This window comes from Rattus norvegicus, chromosome 11, assembly GCF_021556685.1.
Source record: "Rattus norvegicus strain SHRSP/BbbUtx chromosome 11, alternate assembly SHRSP_T2T, whole genome shotgun sequence".
Classification (NCBI taxonomy): domain Eukaryota; kingdom Metazoa; phylum Chordata; class Mammalia; order Rodentia; family Muridae; genus Rattus; species Rattus norvegicus.
In genome coordinates, this window is record NC_141544.1 from 72,125,275 (window position 1) to 72,144,328 (window position 19,054).

The 19,054-nt window shown below is 41.0% G+C and overlaps 1 protein-coding gene across 1 annotated transcript in view; it reads left to right on the plus strand.

The window, feature by feature from the left end:
- The first annotated feature begins 1,847 nt into the window (after window positions 1-1,847).
- Gap43 (growth associated protein 43) overlaps window positions 1,848-19,054 on the plus strand; it is a 93,673-nt gene continuing 76,466 nt past the window's right edge. The window contains exon 1 of the mRNA NM_017195.3: window positions 1,848-2,093. Within this exon, the coding sequence (NP_058891.1) occupies window positions 2,064-2,093 (30 nt within the window). The 5' untranslated portion in view covers window positions 1,848-2,063. The remainder of the gene's footprint in view (window positions 2,094-19,054) is intronic.

The window sequence follows — 19,054 nt, forward strand, 5'->3', positions numbered from 1 at the left end:
AAAGGGAGAGGGATGAGCTTATCGACTGAGCAATAAACCTATTTTGGTGGTAAGAGGAGTTATCTTCTCTGCCATGCTCCCAGTACTGGGGGCTGAGCTTCCTCCCTTTGGTCCCTTCCAGCACTCGGAGGCTGATCCTAATCACTAACTTCTGTGTCTCTGTTAGGACATTCTTCCCTCTTCTATCACTTACATCCATGAAAGCTGGTTTTGAAGACTCAGCTCTGACAGGTTAAAAGAATATTAAAACTAGAATGTAAGTATTTCTTAAAAAGAAAATCATAAAATATGAAAAATGATGAACACACAGGAGTGGGGGGACCAAATGGTTTTTGCTGTCAATTGGGTCATTCTCAGAGAGAAGCCCGAGGGATAATTTCTAACCATCATCCCTGGTATCCCCATCACTGACTCTGGTCATCTTTCTGTGATGGTCCATTTTAAGGGGTGTGCACCTTGATCTACTAAGTACCCATGGCCCTCAGCGGTCCTGAAATAAACATGATAACACGCTGACTGCCTGCTGTCTTAAACAAGTTTATGTCTAGGAGGGAGAGAAAACAACATGAGCCATTTAATTAGAGATACTTGTCATCAGTAATGAACAATAAGGAATCATCTGGAAAGTTCTCTGAAGTAGTCTCTCAGAAATGCTATCAACATTGCAGCAAAGTTGTCTCCTGTAAAACCACTATGCTGAGACTGGCTCCAGTGGGCCTCGAACACATTGTATTCCAGCCTAAAACGTGTTGGCAAGACTGACATTAGTATATCCACTTTACAGACGTAAAGGGCTCTCCAAGCCCACACAATACCAAATGTCTAAACTTAGCATAATATGAATTTACAAGTCACAGATTTCCTCCCAAATTAGGGAAGGCACCAGAAGGAACTGAGGTAGGCTTCGTGGTATGCATCCTTTCCTCAAGAGTTTACTTGTATCCGCTGTGTTTAAATTGTAAGACATCACTGTCAGTGTGACAGAAATCTGTCCTTCACAGATACTGAGCTTCTTTTCTCAGTAAAATTAGAAGGAACCACAATGGTCAAACAAGCTTGTGTGCACAAGCAAAAATACCTCTATGCGGTTTTAGATGTGGATGCTAATTCCTAGACAATAGTTGTGTGTGTGTGTGTGTGTGTGTGTGTGTGTGTGTGTGTGTGTGTGTAGATAGAGTGTGGAAGCATAAATGAGATGTTTGAGCATAGCAAAGCATATCATATGTGTGCATTTAGGTTATATAAATAAATTCCATTAGTTTTGAGACAACTGAGACTCCACAATTATCAACTGCACACAAAATCTCCTGGCAGCTGTAACTTGTGTGCACCTCTAGCTCCTTTTTGCATTTTCCTTCTTGTGGTACTGGGGAAGAGGAGAGTTAGGAAAGAAACACAAGCATTCCTCAGGCCCCACTTCCCTAAAACATGTTCCATCCAACCTCTCCAACTGTCTGGAATATCCTTCTCTACCCCCCACCCCATAGCCCTCCCGATGCAGTGCGAAAGTCGGTGGGTAATTGGGTCCAGATTGGAGGTGTTTAAATATTCATGAGGCTGGCAGGGGACTGGGAGGGGGCGACGGTCTAGAAATGGGGGTAGGGGCTATGGGAAGTGATTAGTCACTGGAAGCTAGTGAACAATTCTGAGAACGGGACCCGGGCAGAAAGAAGAAAAAAGATTGGGTGGGGAGTGGAGGAGAGAGAGGAGAAGGAAAAGGAGAGAGGAAAGAGGAGGAAGGGGGGGGAGAGAGAGAGAGAGAGAGAGAGAGAGAGAGAGAGAGAGAGAGAGAGAGAGAGAGAGAGAGAGAGAGAGAGAGAGAGAAATGCATATGCGGTGAGCAATAGCTGATCGCTGTAGACCTTACAGTTGCTGCTAACTGCCCTGGTGTGTGTGAGGGAGAGAGAGGGAGAGAGAGGGAGAGGGAGGGAGGGAGGGAGGGAGAGCGCGCTAGCGCGAGAGAGCGAGTGAGCAAGCGAGCAGAAAAGAGGTGGAGAGGGGGGGAATAAGGAAGAGAGGAGGAAAGGAGAGAAGGCAGGAAGAAGGCAGGGGAAGATACCACCATGCTGTGCTGTATGAGAAGAACCAAACAGGTAGAGCTAAAGATTTTTTTACTTCTTTACTGTTGTGAAATTACCAGAGTACAATATTTTCCCGTGAAAGGCAGAAAAAAAATTTTTTTTTTTAAAAAAACTGCTTCTGCCCTGGCATGGTGCTCTGGTTTCCTTAGCATATGGTAACTGATGGTCGTATCCCAGCTTTATTCTTTTCTGCCTTTCATGTTCTGGTTTTTGGAATGCTGCTACTAATTAGGGTGAGGGTAGAGAAATATGCCGGCTTGGCTAGAAATATGATTCCCCTCGCCTATTAGGAAGTGCTCAGCGGCTAGGTCTCTGGTTTTGAGGGTGTGGATGCAGAAAGGGGTGTGGGGATGATGGATGAGGGCTATATCTACGAGATCAGAAAGCTATTCTTGATATTATTTGTGGGAAAACGTGGTTTGGAAGAATTATATTCACATTTCAACATTGCCTGTTCCATGATTCCAATTTTCTCACACGTGCTGCGGTAGATACCTGATTTCCTGCTTGCATGAGCTTCAAAGGGATGCAGGTGTATGTGGGGAAGCATGTGAAGGTTTTATTTATTTATTTAATGAATGAATGAAACTGATTTAGGATTTTTTTTATTTTATGTTTTTAAAAAGAACCTAAAGACAACAAGGGTTGGGGGAGAACTGGCTATGCCGAGGGGGAAAATCCCCTTCCTGAGATCAGGAGCGATTGTGCGCCAGCTGGTCCGGGAAGAGGGTGGACCACGCCCCTAGGAGCTTTGAGCTTAGATGGGGTGGGAAAGGGGAGCTGAGCCGGTATTACCTGTTGGAAATCGGGGCTTTTCTCTTTGCCCTCTTCCTGTGAGTCTTTCCTGGCATTAGCAGTGACCAGAGGTGTGTTAATATCTTGGAGCAGGGTAACTCGTGTTCATCAGGATGAGGGACGCGTCCAAGACGTGCTAGAATCCCAATCTCAACCTCCCCTCCCCCACCACCTAGATTATTTTTCCCCGTTTATTTCAAATTGCTCACTTATTTCTTGAAAGACGTTTTAAGAACTTAATTGAGGTGATGGTGGAGAGACTGGAGAAGCTTGGGATCCTGCAGTCATTCATAGTGCAGTAACACTCTCCAAACGCAGTCTTCAAACATTCCTAGGAGCACGTTTGAGTGATTTTTAGAGAAGGTTAAGGGGAAAAAAATGGGTGTGGGGTTTGAGTGAGTGTGTGTGCCCGCGTGCGAGTGTGCCCATGGCAGGGTGGGGTGGGATGGCGGTCTTGGTTGTAGAGACCCTCTGCATACTGATTGCCTTAAGGGCAGGGTGCAAGAGAGGGGGTATTTGGCATTATTCTTGTGCAGGTATTGGAAATTGGAAATTGGAAATACACTGTCTGAATCCAAAGTGGATGGAGGATGGTACAGAGGAAACAGCCCTTCAGCCTGGCCACATGTAGCCAGCGCCCTGGAAGGGGGATGGGGTGGGGAGTAGGGAGGAGGAAGGGAGAGAAAAAGAGGTAAAAGCCAAATGCCAAAGTAGTTGGAGAAGAAGCAAGCTCACGATAAACAAGCAAACAAATAAGTGAATGCGGATCCTTGGTTGTGGGGGGTGAATGGAGGAAAAGTCAGTCAAGGCGGGGCAGGGGGGTGTTGCTGACTGTGTTGCTCTAACTGCTCTTGGTTCCAGAAACATGCTTCCATAGGAACATTTGCAAAACACTCATCCCCATGTCTTCTTTCATTTTAATATATGAATGTAACAGATACAGGTGCCAGGGGTTAAGCACACCTCAGAAAAAGGTTGCGAGATGACTGCACTGGCCGGCTGGTAAAATACAATTTAGGAAGGTGGAGCCTTCAGGAAACCAGTGCTATTCATTTGAAAGGCTTGAATTCTGGAAAGAGAAGTGTGCTGGCTGACAGCTCGTCCCCACCCTATTTTTATGCATGGGAGTATCCACACATCTTCAGTAAAGGGAACCAAGCATGGTTTTTAGACAGGGAACTGGGGCTAAAGGAATTCCCTCCCAAAAGAAGGCGGACAGCTGCTTCCACTGGCTTCATCCTCACTGACAGCCGGGGAGCACTCACTCTGATGTGCAGAGTGATGAAGATGAAATTACGTGTTTAGGGACTTGTAGGAATTTGCATGTAAATGTGTATAGCATGTACATACTTCCCATGCAACCATTACGCATGTACTCTGCATGGGTTTCACATGTCTCCCTGTGCCTCAGCATCACTGATGCAGAGGGGGAAATGGAATGTATAGAAATGGTCCTTTCTACCCACATACGTTATGAATAGGTCCTCAGGTATAAAAATGGTTATGTGCCCCGTGTAGCAACATTGTGTGTCATTTGCATATGTCAGCATTTAAGGTATCGTTAAACCAGACAGAAGGAAATGGTGTCTTCAGGGCGTGGGCTCATATTACATTGACAGGCGTTCCTGTTCCTATAGTATGGATACTTAAGTCCTCAAGCAGGTTTCCTTCTTGTGAAGTGACCCTCTACCGTTCTAGTCAGAATCTAAGGGTTTCGTTGCTTCTTCTGAAAGGTGTTTTTCATTTCAGCTCCTAACAGGGACTAAAAATGAGGGCACAAACCTGCAAAGGTCTAACTCTGCCACACCCAAGAAATCCAGCAGCAATGTGGGAGGGGGGACTGGAGGGCCTGCGCTTCCTTCCTCTTCCACTTGAGCAGCAAAAGCAAGCAGTCGCAGACATTTCTAAGTTGTAATACATTGTCAGTGGGTGTGAACAGTTAAATGATCTCTCATAGCCATTACTTAACATTGTACATGATTAAAGTAGAAAGGGGGGGGGGGAGAGAACTACAAGGAAGTAGGTAAAGGGGGGTTAAAATAAAAGAATCTTGGAGATTTTATTGGCTCATGATTTTCAAATATCTTGAGGCTTACTTTAAATAGCTCAATTACCATGCATACTGCAGACGATTAAAAACTTGCAAGGTGTGATAGTCTACAGAGACAAAAAAAAATGTGAGATGTTTCCTTTGTTTAAAAATAATGACTTTAGTTTGTAGCTTAAGTGTTCAAAAATTACCCTGTAAGCAAGCAGACCTGTCCCCACCTCTCACTCCGCTAGCATCTGCCCCCTTCCCATATAATAAATTTTATCTTTGAGACATTAGTCATTGGTTTAGAACTCCAGCCTTGCAGTTCCCTTCCCCTAAAGCATCGGGAGGTGTGGAAGGGTCCAGCCCTGCTGCTGGGTGGGGACCATTCTTTCTAGTAAGAAACTGGATTCCTGCTCAGTCTCTCTGAGCCACACCCAGTGTCATCCAGGGACTTAGTGAATTGATTCAATAGAGGCCTTCTACTTAATAGAATTGAAGCTGTCTGTTTTTAACACTCATGGTATCTGCCATATGTTTCCAAAATTGAATGGAAGAAATTATTTAAAAGGTTTTTTATCCCTCTTCCCAAATCATCTGGACTTCAGAGAACCTTCCATAGTTTGTGGTGAATTTAGCAATGTGTTCGTTTCTGATTATTAAAGTTATACTGTGGCATGTGCACCATGACCCCAATCCTTCATGTTAAGAGAGTGCTCTGAATGTCACTGTGCTCCCTGCCCACTCTATTCCTGCAAGCTATGCTGAGGCAACTGGAGGAAGAAAACACAGGGTTAATTTTCCTTCTTGCTGAGCTAGTGAAAACTGCAGAAACCTCCTTTGATGTTGCAAGAAAAGGGCAAAGTTCCTGATCACCAAGCAGGAGAGTGGCCCTGGGTCTTCTTCTGTCAGAGTGAAATTACCAGTGACAGGCCTGGGGCAGAATGATTCCACAGACTTCAGAGTTTTGCTCAGTCCCTTAGGGAAGGGGCGGAGGGCTTTCAGCCAATCATGGAGCTCTGGATTAACCCACTGTACTCCCACTGCAACCCCCTCCAGCACTGGTCCCATTGACTTTAAGACACACCTAAAATCTTCCTCTATGAAATGAATCTCAAGGGAAACCTCTCTCCACGTTCATCAAGAGTGGGTACAGCATTTAACCCTTTCACTTCTTGGCTAATTGTAAGACAGGAAGTGTCCCTTGTAAACCCAAAGAGGATAAATTTGGCCAGTGTTGTGCCTCTTGGATTTTGAAGTGTAGACAGGTGGTCTCCAGGCAGTTGAAGTGGAATCTTTACAAAAAGTCTCCTAGGAGCACCAAGCTTCTAGTCCCTAGTTTGTGCCTCTTACAGACTCAGAGACATTGAATGGCTCACATCATATCACGAAGGGTTTTAGTTACTTCCTGTCAGGAAGACTGAACAACTGAAAGACTGAAGCTGTCCAACCGAAAATCTAAGAAAACCGCCCACCCCACCTTAAAGGGTGTTATAAGGATTTTTCTCTAATTTGGACAGGACAGACACTTTTTTCCCCACAACTGCCAGGACAGACTTGGTCTTTTCTCTTAGAGACGTTTCTGCTGCTCACCTCGAGCAAGCGAGCGCTCCACCTGGATTCTTGCCTGTTTTCTCACTTACTCCTGTTTCATCCCCTTATGGTCCCTCCAGTTTATAAAGTTTTAGCTGGTTTCTCTGTGGCCTATGAATGAACCTTTTCTCCTCTGTTCTAGAGTCTTCTGACTGAATCCCCATCTCTACAGGTCCCATCCCACTTTCCTTTCAGAACATTTCTGAAAGCCTTCCATGCTCACATCTCACTCGTCATTCACTGTTCTACCTACTTTAAAGAGGCCCAGTTCCCATGGTTCCATTGACACAGGGTAGGTACCATTTCAGGTTGAGCCATGCTTTCTGTTGCTCGCCATCTGTCTGTGCTACACCACTTCTTCTCCTCAAACAGGACCTTTTAAAACTCATTTGATGTCTCTCTTTACTCTCCTGTCTGAGGACTGTGGCTTTCCATCTGGCATCTAGGTTTTTCTGTCATTCCACTCATTAATCCCAGTTTAACAAATCCATATTCAGAGCTTCCTGCAATTTCCAGAGGTCTGTCTTGACCTATAGAAGCTTTTCAGAAAAAACCCCGTTTCTCCTGTGTGCTGAATCAGGTGTCGGTTGGTTTGGACCACTCTTGAACTTCCTGCCTTGTTGCCCCAGCAATGCCCATCCAACCTCAGAGCTTTAGAAACCTAGGATGCGTCCCAAACGTGTTCCTTCCTTCCAACTTCCACATTCAGGTACAAAATCTTTTGACTCTAGTTAAAAAGATTTTGAATGTCTTCCCTGCTTCTCCACACATACCTGTGTACTGTGGCTCAGTGTTTTTTTTTTAGCTTTCGTCTGGCCAAAGGCAACAGCTGCCTGTCTGGACCGCAGTTCCACACGTTTTCTCTTTTCAGTCTCCATGCAAACAACAGACAAACCGACTTTACCTCATGTAAATCTGGTCACACTAATTTCCTCATTGAAATTCTATAATGTCTCCCTATTGTCTATAAGCTACTAAATAACCCTTCAGCACGCCTGCCATGATCTAGTCTTGTCTTCCTCACAGGGTCATCCTTAAATACCTCCTCTTTCTCATCCCTCACTCTTTACTCACTTTATAGTTCTTTCAGAGCCTGGAAAGTGTTTATTTCTCTTACAAGGGTTAGCTCTTTAAATCCACACGTCCATAAACGAACTTCTTCTACTATTTTTATGAGTGTACTGCATTTTGAACTAACTCTATGACCACTTGTTGTACAGCCTAGCGTTCATTTTCAAAGTATGTATCTGTGCCCAACTTGTAAGCTTCTTGTGAAGAAAACGATAAAATTTTAATCCTCTTTCTACCCATAACGATTATTATACTGCCCAGTATAGGTGGATCCCGTGAACTGTGCGTGATCTGCTTGCTAAATGAGAATGGACCAGAGTTTTTAGTCTTGCCTCAAATTATGGTATGTTTAAATGGGCAATCATTAGCAGACTTTAAAGGTACTACTGGTGTGAATTGTTAACGTAGAATACATCGTCCTTTACTGTGGCTACAAATGTACAGACGTGGCAGAGTTCCATTTTTAATGTAAGCAGGCACAGAATTAATCCATTCATAGTCTGCTTTTCTCCAAACTGTCATAGCTGGAACTATCTGGAGATATCCTTTCTATATGGACCACTCCTAGCAACCAACATGCCAGTCCCATCCTCAGAGGTGAAGAATGGCAGCCTAGCTATGGTTACTAAATTCTTGCAATTCCATGCAGTCTTGTTTTTGGATCCTGGTATACTCATAAGCCTTACTTTGCCCTACAACTATCACAAGAGACCCTGTGTTCATCTTCTGCTGCTTGCAGCTGATTTATTTATGCGCATGTAGCATTAGCCTATGCTGAAGGGTGTATGATCAATAATTAATTTTACCTACATTTGAAATTTTTTTCCTTCCCATGAAAGTATCTGAATAAGAGTGTCTACCAACGCACATCACATGTGGAGCTGAAGGGGAGGGTGAATAGTCAGTAATCTCTTAAACCTGGGTTAAATATAGAGAAATTGGGTCATTTGAATCTTTTTCGGTTTTGGATAGACTTCAAAGGATTTGGATCCTGGTGCAAGCCTATGGCATCCAGTATGGAGAAGACTGCAACCACATATTTCCATAGCTTCAGGTGGTGCATTCTAGTCGCTTAGTTGAGATATCTTTGAGAGAACAAAGCAAGATGAAAATTGAAGGTGAAGTTTGTGTCTCATAGCCAAAGTTAGATGGTGTTTCTCAACCCTGATACCCTTGTCCTGCATCCGACTAGCATCCGGTCCAAGCATCTCTGGCTTTGGGGTTTCTTTTTCTTTTCTCCTCCCCGCCAATGCAAAAGAAGTTTTTCAGGTTAGTGCACTGGTTTCTGCTAGTGCTTGGTGTTTGAGGCTATGAGAGAAGAATGTTAAGAAAAGGTATATGTTGCCCAACTTTCCAATACATGTTTTAAGCAAATCAGGTGCCGATTTGTCATTTAATGGATGTCTAGTACAGAGTGGACTCTCAATGGGTATATACTTGAAGGGATGGGTGCAGGGATGGGGGGCTCATCATGATGGGATCTGGGGAGAGATGATTTAACATCAAGGGCATTCCTGGGTACCCATTCAGAGAAGATTGGGTATCCTACTCAACACTATTGGCCTTACCAACAGAGTGGCTATGGTTGATGTTACAGTTCTCTGTCTTATTTGCTTAAAGTGACATACTTGAAATCATTTGGGGTTTAGTGTGGGGCTGTGGAATTTCACATTTCCAACCCTTAACTAGTTACAGATCTTGATTTCTTAGATGTTCTTTGTTTAATGTCCTGTTTAATGTCTTTGTAGTGGAATAAATCCCTCCCCTGGGTTCTAGACCTGGTTCTGCCAATTGCTTGTCCTGTGATCTTAGGTAAGTAACTTAATCTCTTTGAGCCTCAGTTTATTCATCTGTATTGATGGGCATAATAAAAGCCTCCAAATCCTGACTCACTTTCTTAACTAGGTTGGTATGAGGCTCAAATAAAGTGATAAAAATAAAAATATCTTTTAAACAATGCCTTTTGATTCTCCTTAAAGTCTTCATGGTGCTACACAAACAAGAAGTACCATTGATATCTACATAGAATATATATACCCTCCATATGCCCCCTCATATTCTCTACAAAATGTTAACCACATGGAAGGATGAGCACATAGAAGATCTTTATCATTTACTTTGAAAACCAGACTGACAGAATTCAGATAAGCATATACTTAAGTTGTCCTTAGCTCTGAAATATCCACTGTTTTCCTCTCTCTCTCTCTCTCTCTCTCTCTCTCTCTCTCTCATTTCATATGCTAATCTCCTCTCCATTTGCTGTCTGCTGCTTGCCCCCACACCCTCACCCCCCACACTCCACCTCCAAACTGGCTTCTGGGTATTAGCACACATGCTGTGCTCACATCTATCACATGAGGGCCCAGCCAGGCAGAAGAGGGTAGAGGGAAGGTAGGGCTTCTTAGAGCCTGAAAAGTGGAGATGCAGCCTGGTTGGAAACCCAGCAGATTATCACCTGGCACCATTTCCAGGTCTCCTTAGTGTGCCACTAATAAACCATGACCAGGAGAGCATGGAGTCCTGAATCTTTTAAAACTCAACTCTAAATGCTATTGATAATCTTCTCCATCCCCCGGATCTCTATGGATCTCTATAAAGGACAGTTTAGTTCTCTTGTATTCATGGTTAGGACTGGGAAAAGTTACCTGTTAACATAACAAAACTTGCCAAATTTCACTCAAAGCAAAGGAATTCTGCAACTCCACCCCCACCCTAGAAGCTTAGTTTTATATCTGTAGAAAATATTGGAATTATTTTAAAATACAATAATCAGAACATGTTAGTACAAAGATTCTGATTCTCCTAGAAGCCAAACATCTACCATAAGAAAACCAGCATCACACATTTGACATGGAGGATCCCACAAAAGCTTATAACAGAAACTATGCTAATGATACTCAAAATAAACTGCTTTTCAGAAGAAACTAATTTATTCAATTATATTTATAGTTTGTTAAGGTTAATATCACTTTTAATCTCTCTCGCTGTCTCTCTCTCTGTCTCTCCCTGTCTCTCTCTCTCTGACTCTCTCTCTCTCTCTCTCTCTCTCTCTCTCTCTCTCTCTCTCTCTGTCTTTCTCTCTCATCTCTTCTGTTATTTATGAATTTTTTGATTAGGTATAAGTACCAGAATCTGACTTTAAGTATCCACAAAATTAATTTTGTTTTAAGGAAACTAAAGATCCTATAAATTTAAACAAACAAATAAATTCAAGACTAAAGCAACCAGGACAGAAGTGCTAATCTTAACAGCAGAAAAGCATGAATGCTCCCCCTCATTTGGAACAATCAGTTCCCAGGACCCAGTTTCTCTCCTTTTTTTTTATAAAGGTATGAAGAGAAAAGGAATCAGGGGGGTGGGGTGGGGGTGGGAGAGAGAGAGAGAGAGAGAGAGAGAGAGAGAGAGAGAGAGAGAGAGAGAGAGAGAATATTTTGTTGGTCTTGCTTGAATCAGCTACTACCATTTAGACAACTCTCTGATTGTAAGAAAGTCTAAAGCCCATAGTTTCTGGGAGCCCACACCCGTGGGAGAGAGTCCAGGCTGAGGAAGAGTCCCTGCATGTATTTCCACATACCTACCACAGAGCCTTGGTCAGGAAGACTCTGCCTCCACTGAGCTGGATCACTGAGTTTCCTTTTGGGATGTTGTCAGTTTTGCTGCCTCGCTTACTCATTTTCAATCCCTTCTGTTACGGTGATACAGTACCCTGACCAGAAGCAGCTTAGGGAGAAAAGGATTCCCTTTGGCTAATGGGTCCAGAGGCATAGACATAATGATAGGAAGGCGCAATGACGTCAGGAAAAGCATGGGTGACAGCATGGTGAGCAAGAGGCTGGCTGATCAATCTCTCATTCACACACAAGAAGCAAAGAAAGAGAAGCAGGAAACACTATCCCCTATGATGTACTTCCTCCAGCAAGACTTCACTTCTTAGAGATCCTTCAACCTCCTCCAACGATAGCACCAACAAGGGACCAAGCTTCTATACACGAGTCAGCATTTCTCATTCATACCACCACAATACCCTTATTAGTAGTTTCTAGAAGGAAGTGGTTATCTCACAGATTGTTAATTTTGTACACCTGGTGAAGGTTAGAACTAGTTTCTATGCCTGGAGACGACCAATGCTAGATTTCTACATCTTTCAGAAGCCTACACCTGGCAGGTACCAGGGTTCTAAGAGGAGTCCAAGCTGTCATACATTCTTGCTAACTTGGCATGACACAGCTTTGTTCTCTCTCTTAGTTTCCAGAATCACTCTATGGAATCAGTTCCTACCAAAGGGTTGGGCCATATTGGATGTAAAGCAGATCTACTCAGTTTATACCAGAAAAGCACTACTCCTTGATATTAGTCATCTCATTTTGAATGTTCTTGAATTAATTCCAGCCATCATCACCATATTTATCTATTTTTAGCAGATTGGCACTTTCAAAAATATTGAGCTGTTGTCTCCATATGCACGAGTTTGCTCTAAATGTAGAACGTTGGTAATTAGCCTCACGTCCATTATTTGTAATCTCTGTTCCAATAGCTATTAAAAATGCTGTTTTAAATGGAAATTGAAAAAACCCCTAATATCTTCCCATTAATGATATCTTAAAAGAGCTCCATGAGGCAAAGACAAAAATAAGTGGAATAAACTTCAGAGCATACAAAAACTCAGGAATCAGCTGCCTTTTAAGGTGACTTAGAGCATCTTAGCATAACAAGCCTAGGAACTTAGCTTGACTGTAAATTGTCAGAGTGCACATGCTCAGTCTATTGTTACGTCCCTGTGGCTTACAACCCAATTCACCCAATTAGACATGTAAATTTGAGGATGCTAGACCTCATAATAGCTAGTCCCCGAAAATGAGGTATATAGTTCTATTCTAATCCCTCTTCTATCTGAAGGAAGAAAGGAAGGGAAATTTAAAATATTTCCAGTTTTTATTTACTTATCTTGAAGTTCATTTCTTAGACACCTGTGTCTAGCTGTTGTGAATTCTTTACTCTTCAGGGCAGCTCAGTTAGGCTATCCAGGCTCTTAGTGTGTTGGTTATAACAGAAGAAAAGAAGTTGGTGTTGAGTAGATAGAACACATTTGGGGCAGATGTTACATTTCAAAGTCCCTTCACTTTAAATAGGAAGATGTAATATTTTATTCGAGTGGGAAGAAGAAATGGCAATTTATTATAAATCCTTCCATTTCATCGTTATATAGAAATGTGGAGAATTTTTCCTCATCATCACAGTTGTCTGGGATATTTATTTTTAATTTCAAGGTTTAAAAAGTAGGCTTGAAGGGGAGAGCAATATTCTTTCACTCAAAAATAACCAACTTTTTATTGAGTAGGGAGTTGGTTTATCTAAACACTATTTTGAGGGGTATCATCGGTAGGATTTCCTCAATGCTCAAAGATTTGTGAATAACCAATAGGAAGAGTGAGTCTGTTTTGGCTGTCATCTGGAAAGTCAACTCTGAGACAACTGTGCTGGGATTGTGCATTTGTTCAAAGACGTTGTCTATTGAAGTTTCTTAACTCGGTGCTCTTAAGGGGTTCAATTGCTTTGAATTAAAAGGCATAAGGTGATTGACTGCCTTTTGGTAGCTCAGCGAGATTTGGCTTCATATTGGCAGGCAGTGAGTTGAAGAACAGTATTGAACCTTAGAGGACAGGACTCGATGTCTTATATATATTCCATTCTAGATTTGACCTTGGCACCTTACATGTCTTACATGAAACCTGGAAAGAGATGAAATGGAGGATTTGTACAATTGAAAGGGTTACCATTTTAAAACAGAATCACAGTTTTCTATTAAAATATGCCATAACAACAGTGATGACCACAAATGATTCAGATTCTGCTTCAGAACTTCATCTTGAAAACAAAACACCCAAGAGAAATAATATTCAGAAAGCAAACCAGGAATATCTACTACAAGTGTATTCCAATATACTTCTATATTCTGAGGCTAAATTCAGATATTCTTATTTAAAAGGAAGAAACTATTGATCCTTAGGTAGTAATCAAAGCAATCATTTTGTTATCACAATAAGAACTTTCAGTAACCTTGAGTTTTCTGCCATGAAACTCAGAGTTTTTCCTAAGTGAGTAGTTTAGTAACATTGGAAACTGACTGTGTAAATAAGAATGTGTGTGTGTGTGTGTGTGTGTGTGTGTGTGTGTGTGTGTGTGTGTGTGTGTATGAAAGAGAGAGAGAGGAGGGGGTAGGGAGAGAGGGAGGGAGGGAGGGAAGGAGGGAGAGAGAGAGAGAAGAGAGAGAGAGGTTTATACATATAAATCCATCTAAAGTCATAAAAGGTGAACTAGTAAAAGAGGTCAACTTTTTTATATGAGATTTTCAGATATTAAAAATGTTTTCCTTTTATTTGTCTTTATTTCGGAATATGCAATACATATTCTAAAGGAAAATTTAACCTTTCCTTGGACACTGTCTCACTACCCTTGGTATGAACTTAAACACTAGTTGACCTTTGCTTCTTCTCATCATCACTGCTTTGCAAAGCCTCTTTTCATGTTCAAATCTCTTCCTCCTATCCTGAGTGGAGAGTTTCTTTACTTGCATTGATATCACTTACTACTGTGGTTCTCCAAAGCCGTCCACACCACCGCCATCTTTAGATCTCCTATAGTGGATGTGACCTCATCCTTGCCACTCATCAGGCAGAGTTTTACATGATTATCATCATGTATGTTTATTTGCACACGAATCCCATAACTAGCTTACAAACTCTGAAGATATCCAGTGCATCATCTGGCTCAAAACACATTGATTGAAATATTGATTGATATGTACTCTGCAGTGAACTCTGTATTAGACTCGAGGATGTTGTGCAAGACAAACACCCATTCCAGTAGAGTCTCAGGAAGACATATGGGACTAGGTTCTCTGACCTCTTTAGAATGTTCAAAATTGTGAGCAACGCCTCTCCCTAGAATCTATTTTCCTGGCCTTCATCGTGTACATTTCTGCTGGAATTTTCCTCTGTTTTGTTTGCACATCCTCTATCTAACTTCACTGTGGCTTATTATTCTTTTTTCTATCAATCTGCAAAAAACAATTGTTGTTACTAAGATTTCTGTCATTATTATGACATAATGCAGGGCAGGGCACACAAGTGATCTCATCCATGGTCACACCTCTCATATGGATCTGTGAGCCTCAACCTAGAGAATTCCCAGGCTCTCCAGAGGTTACTTTCTATTGGCTTGCTTATTAACTGTCCCTTGGAAATAAACCTTGATTTCTTAATTGAACCATTTTCTCATCCAGTGTGGTAATTCATAAATCAGACACTTCAGTCTGTCATCAGATGTTTGTGGGTACTCCTAGTTTTTATGAAAACAACAATAAATAAATTAGTGATCAAATAAATAAATAAATAAATAAATAAATAAATAAATAAATAAATAAATAAAATATCTGCCCTCCTTTACTCCATTTCCTACCCCCAAGCCATTTTCATTCAGTCTGTCCTTCTTCCTTGGTTATCTCTACTGTAGTCATTGATGGCAGAAACCAAAAAATATCGTCTGTCTTTTAGTTTCCTTTCTTCTATTCTCAGTGGAATTCTCATTCTGCTTTCAGAAGCCAGAGTTATATCTTAAAAGTGTCTTTCAAAATGTGTGTCTCTGACATGTTTCCTCTGCCCCTACAATCAAAACCAAATGTATAACTACTGAGGCCTTTTAAACTGCTACATACCGGCCTTTATTTCTCTCATTTCTTAGGTTCACTCTCCTCTCGGTCAATGAATCTTCTGACTTCCTTTTTAATTTATAAGACACATCAAGAGTGGCTTCTCTCCAAGCTGTTTGTATATGTTGATCCCCAAACCAAGAATTCTCTTTCCACTCTTTACTGAAAGAGTTATTCTCATCTGAGCAGTATCTGAGTTACTTTGGAAACACCACATTTCTTCGGTTTTTAAGACTGCTCAAAGGGGCTGGGGATTTAGCTCAGTGGTAGAGCACTTACCTAGGAAGCGCAAGGCCCTGGGTTCGGTCCCCAGCTCCGAAAAAAAGAACCAAAAAAAAAAAAAAAAAGACTGCTCAAAGTCTGAATCAGAAGAAATATAGTTAACACTATCTTGACCCTAATTACCTTTTCAAACTTCCAAGCTATCTCATTTATACCACAGACATTATTGCAATTCTGTGCTTTCAATGAGTGTTGCACATCCTTTTATCAACCCCCTCTCCCTTCCTCAATGCTCCCCTTCCACTCCTTATCTACATGACACAATTCCAGTTACTCCAGTGTGGTCATCTTCTCTGTTTCCTGCATACTACTTGAACATCCAACTCATGGCATTATATGCATACCCACCACTATCTCTTTCTGAAATAAAAATTCCCTTAGAGCAGGAGTCTTGCTTCATTTACTGACCATGTACCAAATATGACAGGTAGAGTGCCATTAAATAAGAGATGAGTAAACAGCCCATACAAATGAACAAATATTAGTGTTTAATGAGAACTGCGGGATGGCAAAATTTGGTTAGGAGTAAGACCAAGGTGGCCAAATATCCACTGATCAATCATAGAAACTGCCCAATTCTGGCATAGTCCATAATAGGGCACCTAATAGATATCTCACACAGAGTTAACACCACACAGTCCTGGATTTCACCCAAGTAGGTCCAGCTGGCTGCCTCAACAAATAACAGTCACCATTTTGTATAAGGGTTTTTTTTTTTAATTGTGATAAGAAATACAGCAATACTGACGCTACCAACTACTATCTTAACTACAGATAGGTAGTCACTTTAAGATGTACAGCATTGCTTTCTCAGTCAATAATTCTGTATTTTAAACCAAGTCCAGAACATTCTATACATTTGTAGCATCTGAAACTCAGGTTTTATATTTTCTGCAGGTTTCTTGTTCAATTTGCTGTTTAATTGTATGACATATGGTTATATGTGTAACCATAGTTCATAAAATAAATGTATATAATAAATTTATAATCTGTCAAATAAATAAATAAATAAATAAATGAAATAATTGTACTACTGTACACATTCCCAAACTCAGCAAAAACAAATCAAGATACTGATAGATTTAACTGGGGATGGATGTGTAAGAATGGACACACCAATGGCCAGGAAGTTGATGATTTTTCAATATCCAATACCTCTTTCACATAGAGAAAAGGTTTCTGGGAGGTGGGATTGGGTTTCTTGGAACTCTGATGAGAGAGAATATTCCCTTTTATAAACACAGTTCTGAGAATCACAAAGGAAGATGAATGGCTCATGAACGTTAGGAAACTAGGTCATTTTAAACTAAAAAGCTAACAACTGACATAGAGAACAAATATTTTTTTTGATCTGCATGGGGAACTAGTACTTAAGAATCATCCCCTCAGGAAGTAATAGTGTAAATTTTAAACCAATAACTATAAAAATAAGAATCTCCAAACTAACTACTTTTGGAATATATTGCATATGGAAGTCAAATTTGGCAAGGACCAAAAGAATATCATTTTCCTGTTCAGAGAGCAAATGATTACAAGAAAAGCAAGATGAAGCTGATTTAAGCTGAAAAAGCTGTGAGTCACCTTTCTCAATTGTACACTTTTTATTTTGGTAATTGTGTGGGAGGTGGAGAAGCTGTATGAGTAGTTTGGGTTGCTGAGAAAGTATTAGGAAGGCGTTCAATGTTGTCAGAATTTATTTGGTGAGATCTGGTAAAACCGAGACAAGCCAGTGAGAGATAAAACCATAAAGAACAATTTAGAAGAAAAAGTACTTTTTGTTTGTTTGTTTGTTTGTTTGTTTTTCCACCTGAGTTATTGATCCCACATGCCTCTGTTTCCAGTCTTCACAGATTATGCCTTTAGGTAACTTTCACAACAAAACCCTGGGATGAAATATAAAACTACTTCCAAATCAAGGCTCTGGATTCCACAGTCGATGCTTACATTGATTGACAAACCACAGGCTCAGGCCACAATAAATGCCCAATAAGGTACCAATGGTTATGTGATGTCCAAGGACTGACCAATAAATTATTCACTCCAAGTAAATCACACATAGGCTGCATTCTGTGGAACTCAGAGCGGGGTTTCCCAGGACTCTACTAGCATTTCTGCAGGTTGGTGTCTAAGGAAATTCGACTAGGAAATGACAATTATTTCTAGCCACCTTTCTTCAAAGAAGCTGATAATACCTCCTAATGTTAAAACTGATACAGCTTACTGACCTGATACAGTTTTTCTTCCACTCCTTGTAACAAGATTCTGCTTCCAACCATTCTCCTGAAATATCATCCATTTTACAAAATCACATCCGATTGCTCCAAACTCCCTGCTTGTTGCTCCATGTACATTCTCTTTAGTGACCTCCATCGCAATTCCTTCTTAGTTCTTTTGTCTTTTTCTACACAAAACATATTATAAAACACATACAGAGCACACACTACTACTATACTTTGTGTGTGTGTGTGTGTGTGTGTGTGTGTGTACAAATTGTGTACATGAATCTCTGTATGTGTTTGTGCATGTGTGTGGACATGCATGTGGAGGATAGCAGTCAATGTCTCGTATTTCTTAAAATTTCATCCCACCTCATTGTTTAAGTCACCAGTAGTTTTTGTATTCTTTGACTAATTTTTGTGTGTAAGAGTGAATTCTGGTCACTTTCAAGCCAATTACCCCCCCTCTTCCTCTATCTCTCCCATTGACACCCTTCTTTTTAACAAGACCCACAGGGTTTCTCACCAAACCATAGAAGTCATCAATTTGTTAGAGGTTGACCAGCAATCCCTGTGAATTTTCTTGTATGGCTTCACACATCCGGCTTAAAAGCATCTACACCATCATCCCCAGACTTTACATGGGCACCTGGGGTCTGAACTCAGCTCTCCTGCTTGCATAGCAAACATTTTACTTGCTGAGCCATTTTCCAAGTTTTTTTTAGCATTTATATGTTTATATGCAATATAATCATTGTTTCTTTAGAAATATCTCAAAGCCCTATTTCTAAGTTTTCATCCTTTAGACTATATAGGGCACTGAATAATGCATACACATACTAGGTCTACTCTTAAAAAACCAGTTACTAATGTTTTACTAAATATTTTAAGGATACATTGTCATCCTCATTGTTTGTACAGCTAATGTTAATTACGCCCATTGGTTAATAGAGCTTAGTTAAAAGTGCTTGTGGATTAGTAGTCATTTGAAATTACTTTTTAGCCAAGTAAATATTGCTCAAACCCCAAACATATTATATGGCTTAAATATGCTGCTTTGGATAAAGCAAAGTCTGGTGCTCCAGCAATCTATTTAAGCAACCCCCTCCTGAAGCCCTCTGATGAAGCCTGGAGAGTCTCCATTCTGGAACACTGATGTATGTACAGTCTTCCATGGAGCTTCCATATTGGGAAGTTCAGTGCTCAAGACCTTCATCTTGGGCCAAACTAGAATTGTTTCCTGTATCGGTATCATTCCTTTGAAGGAGATAGAATA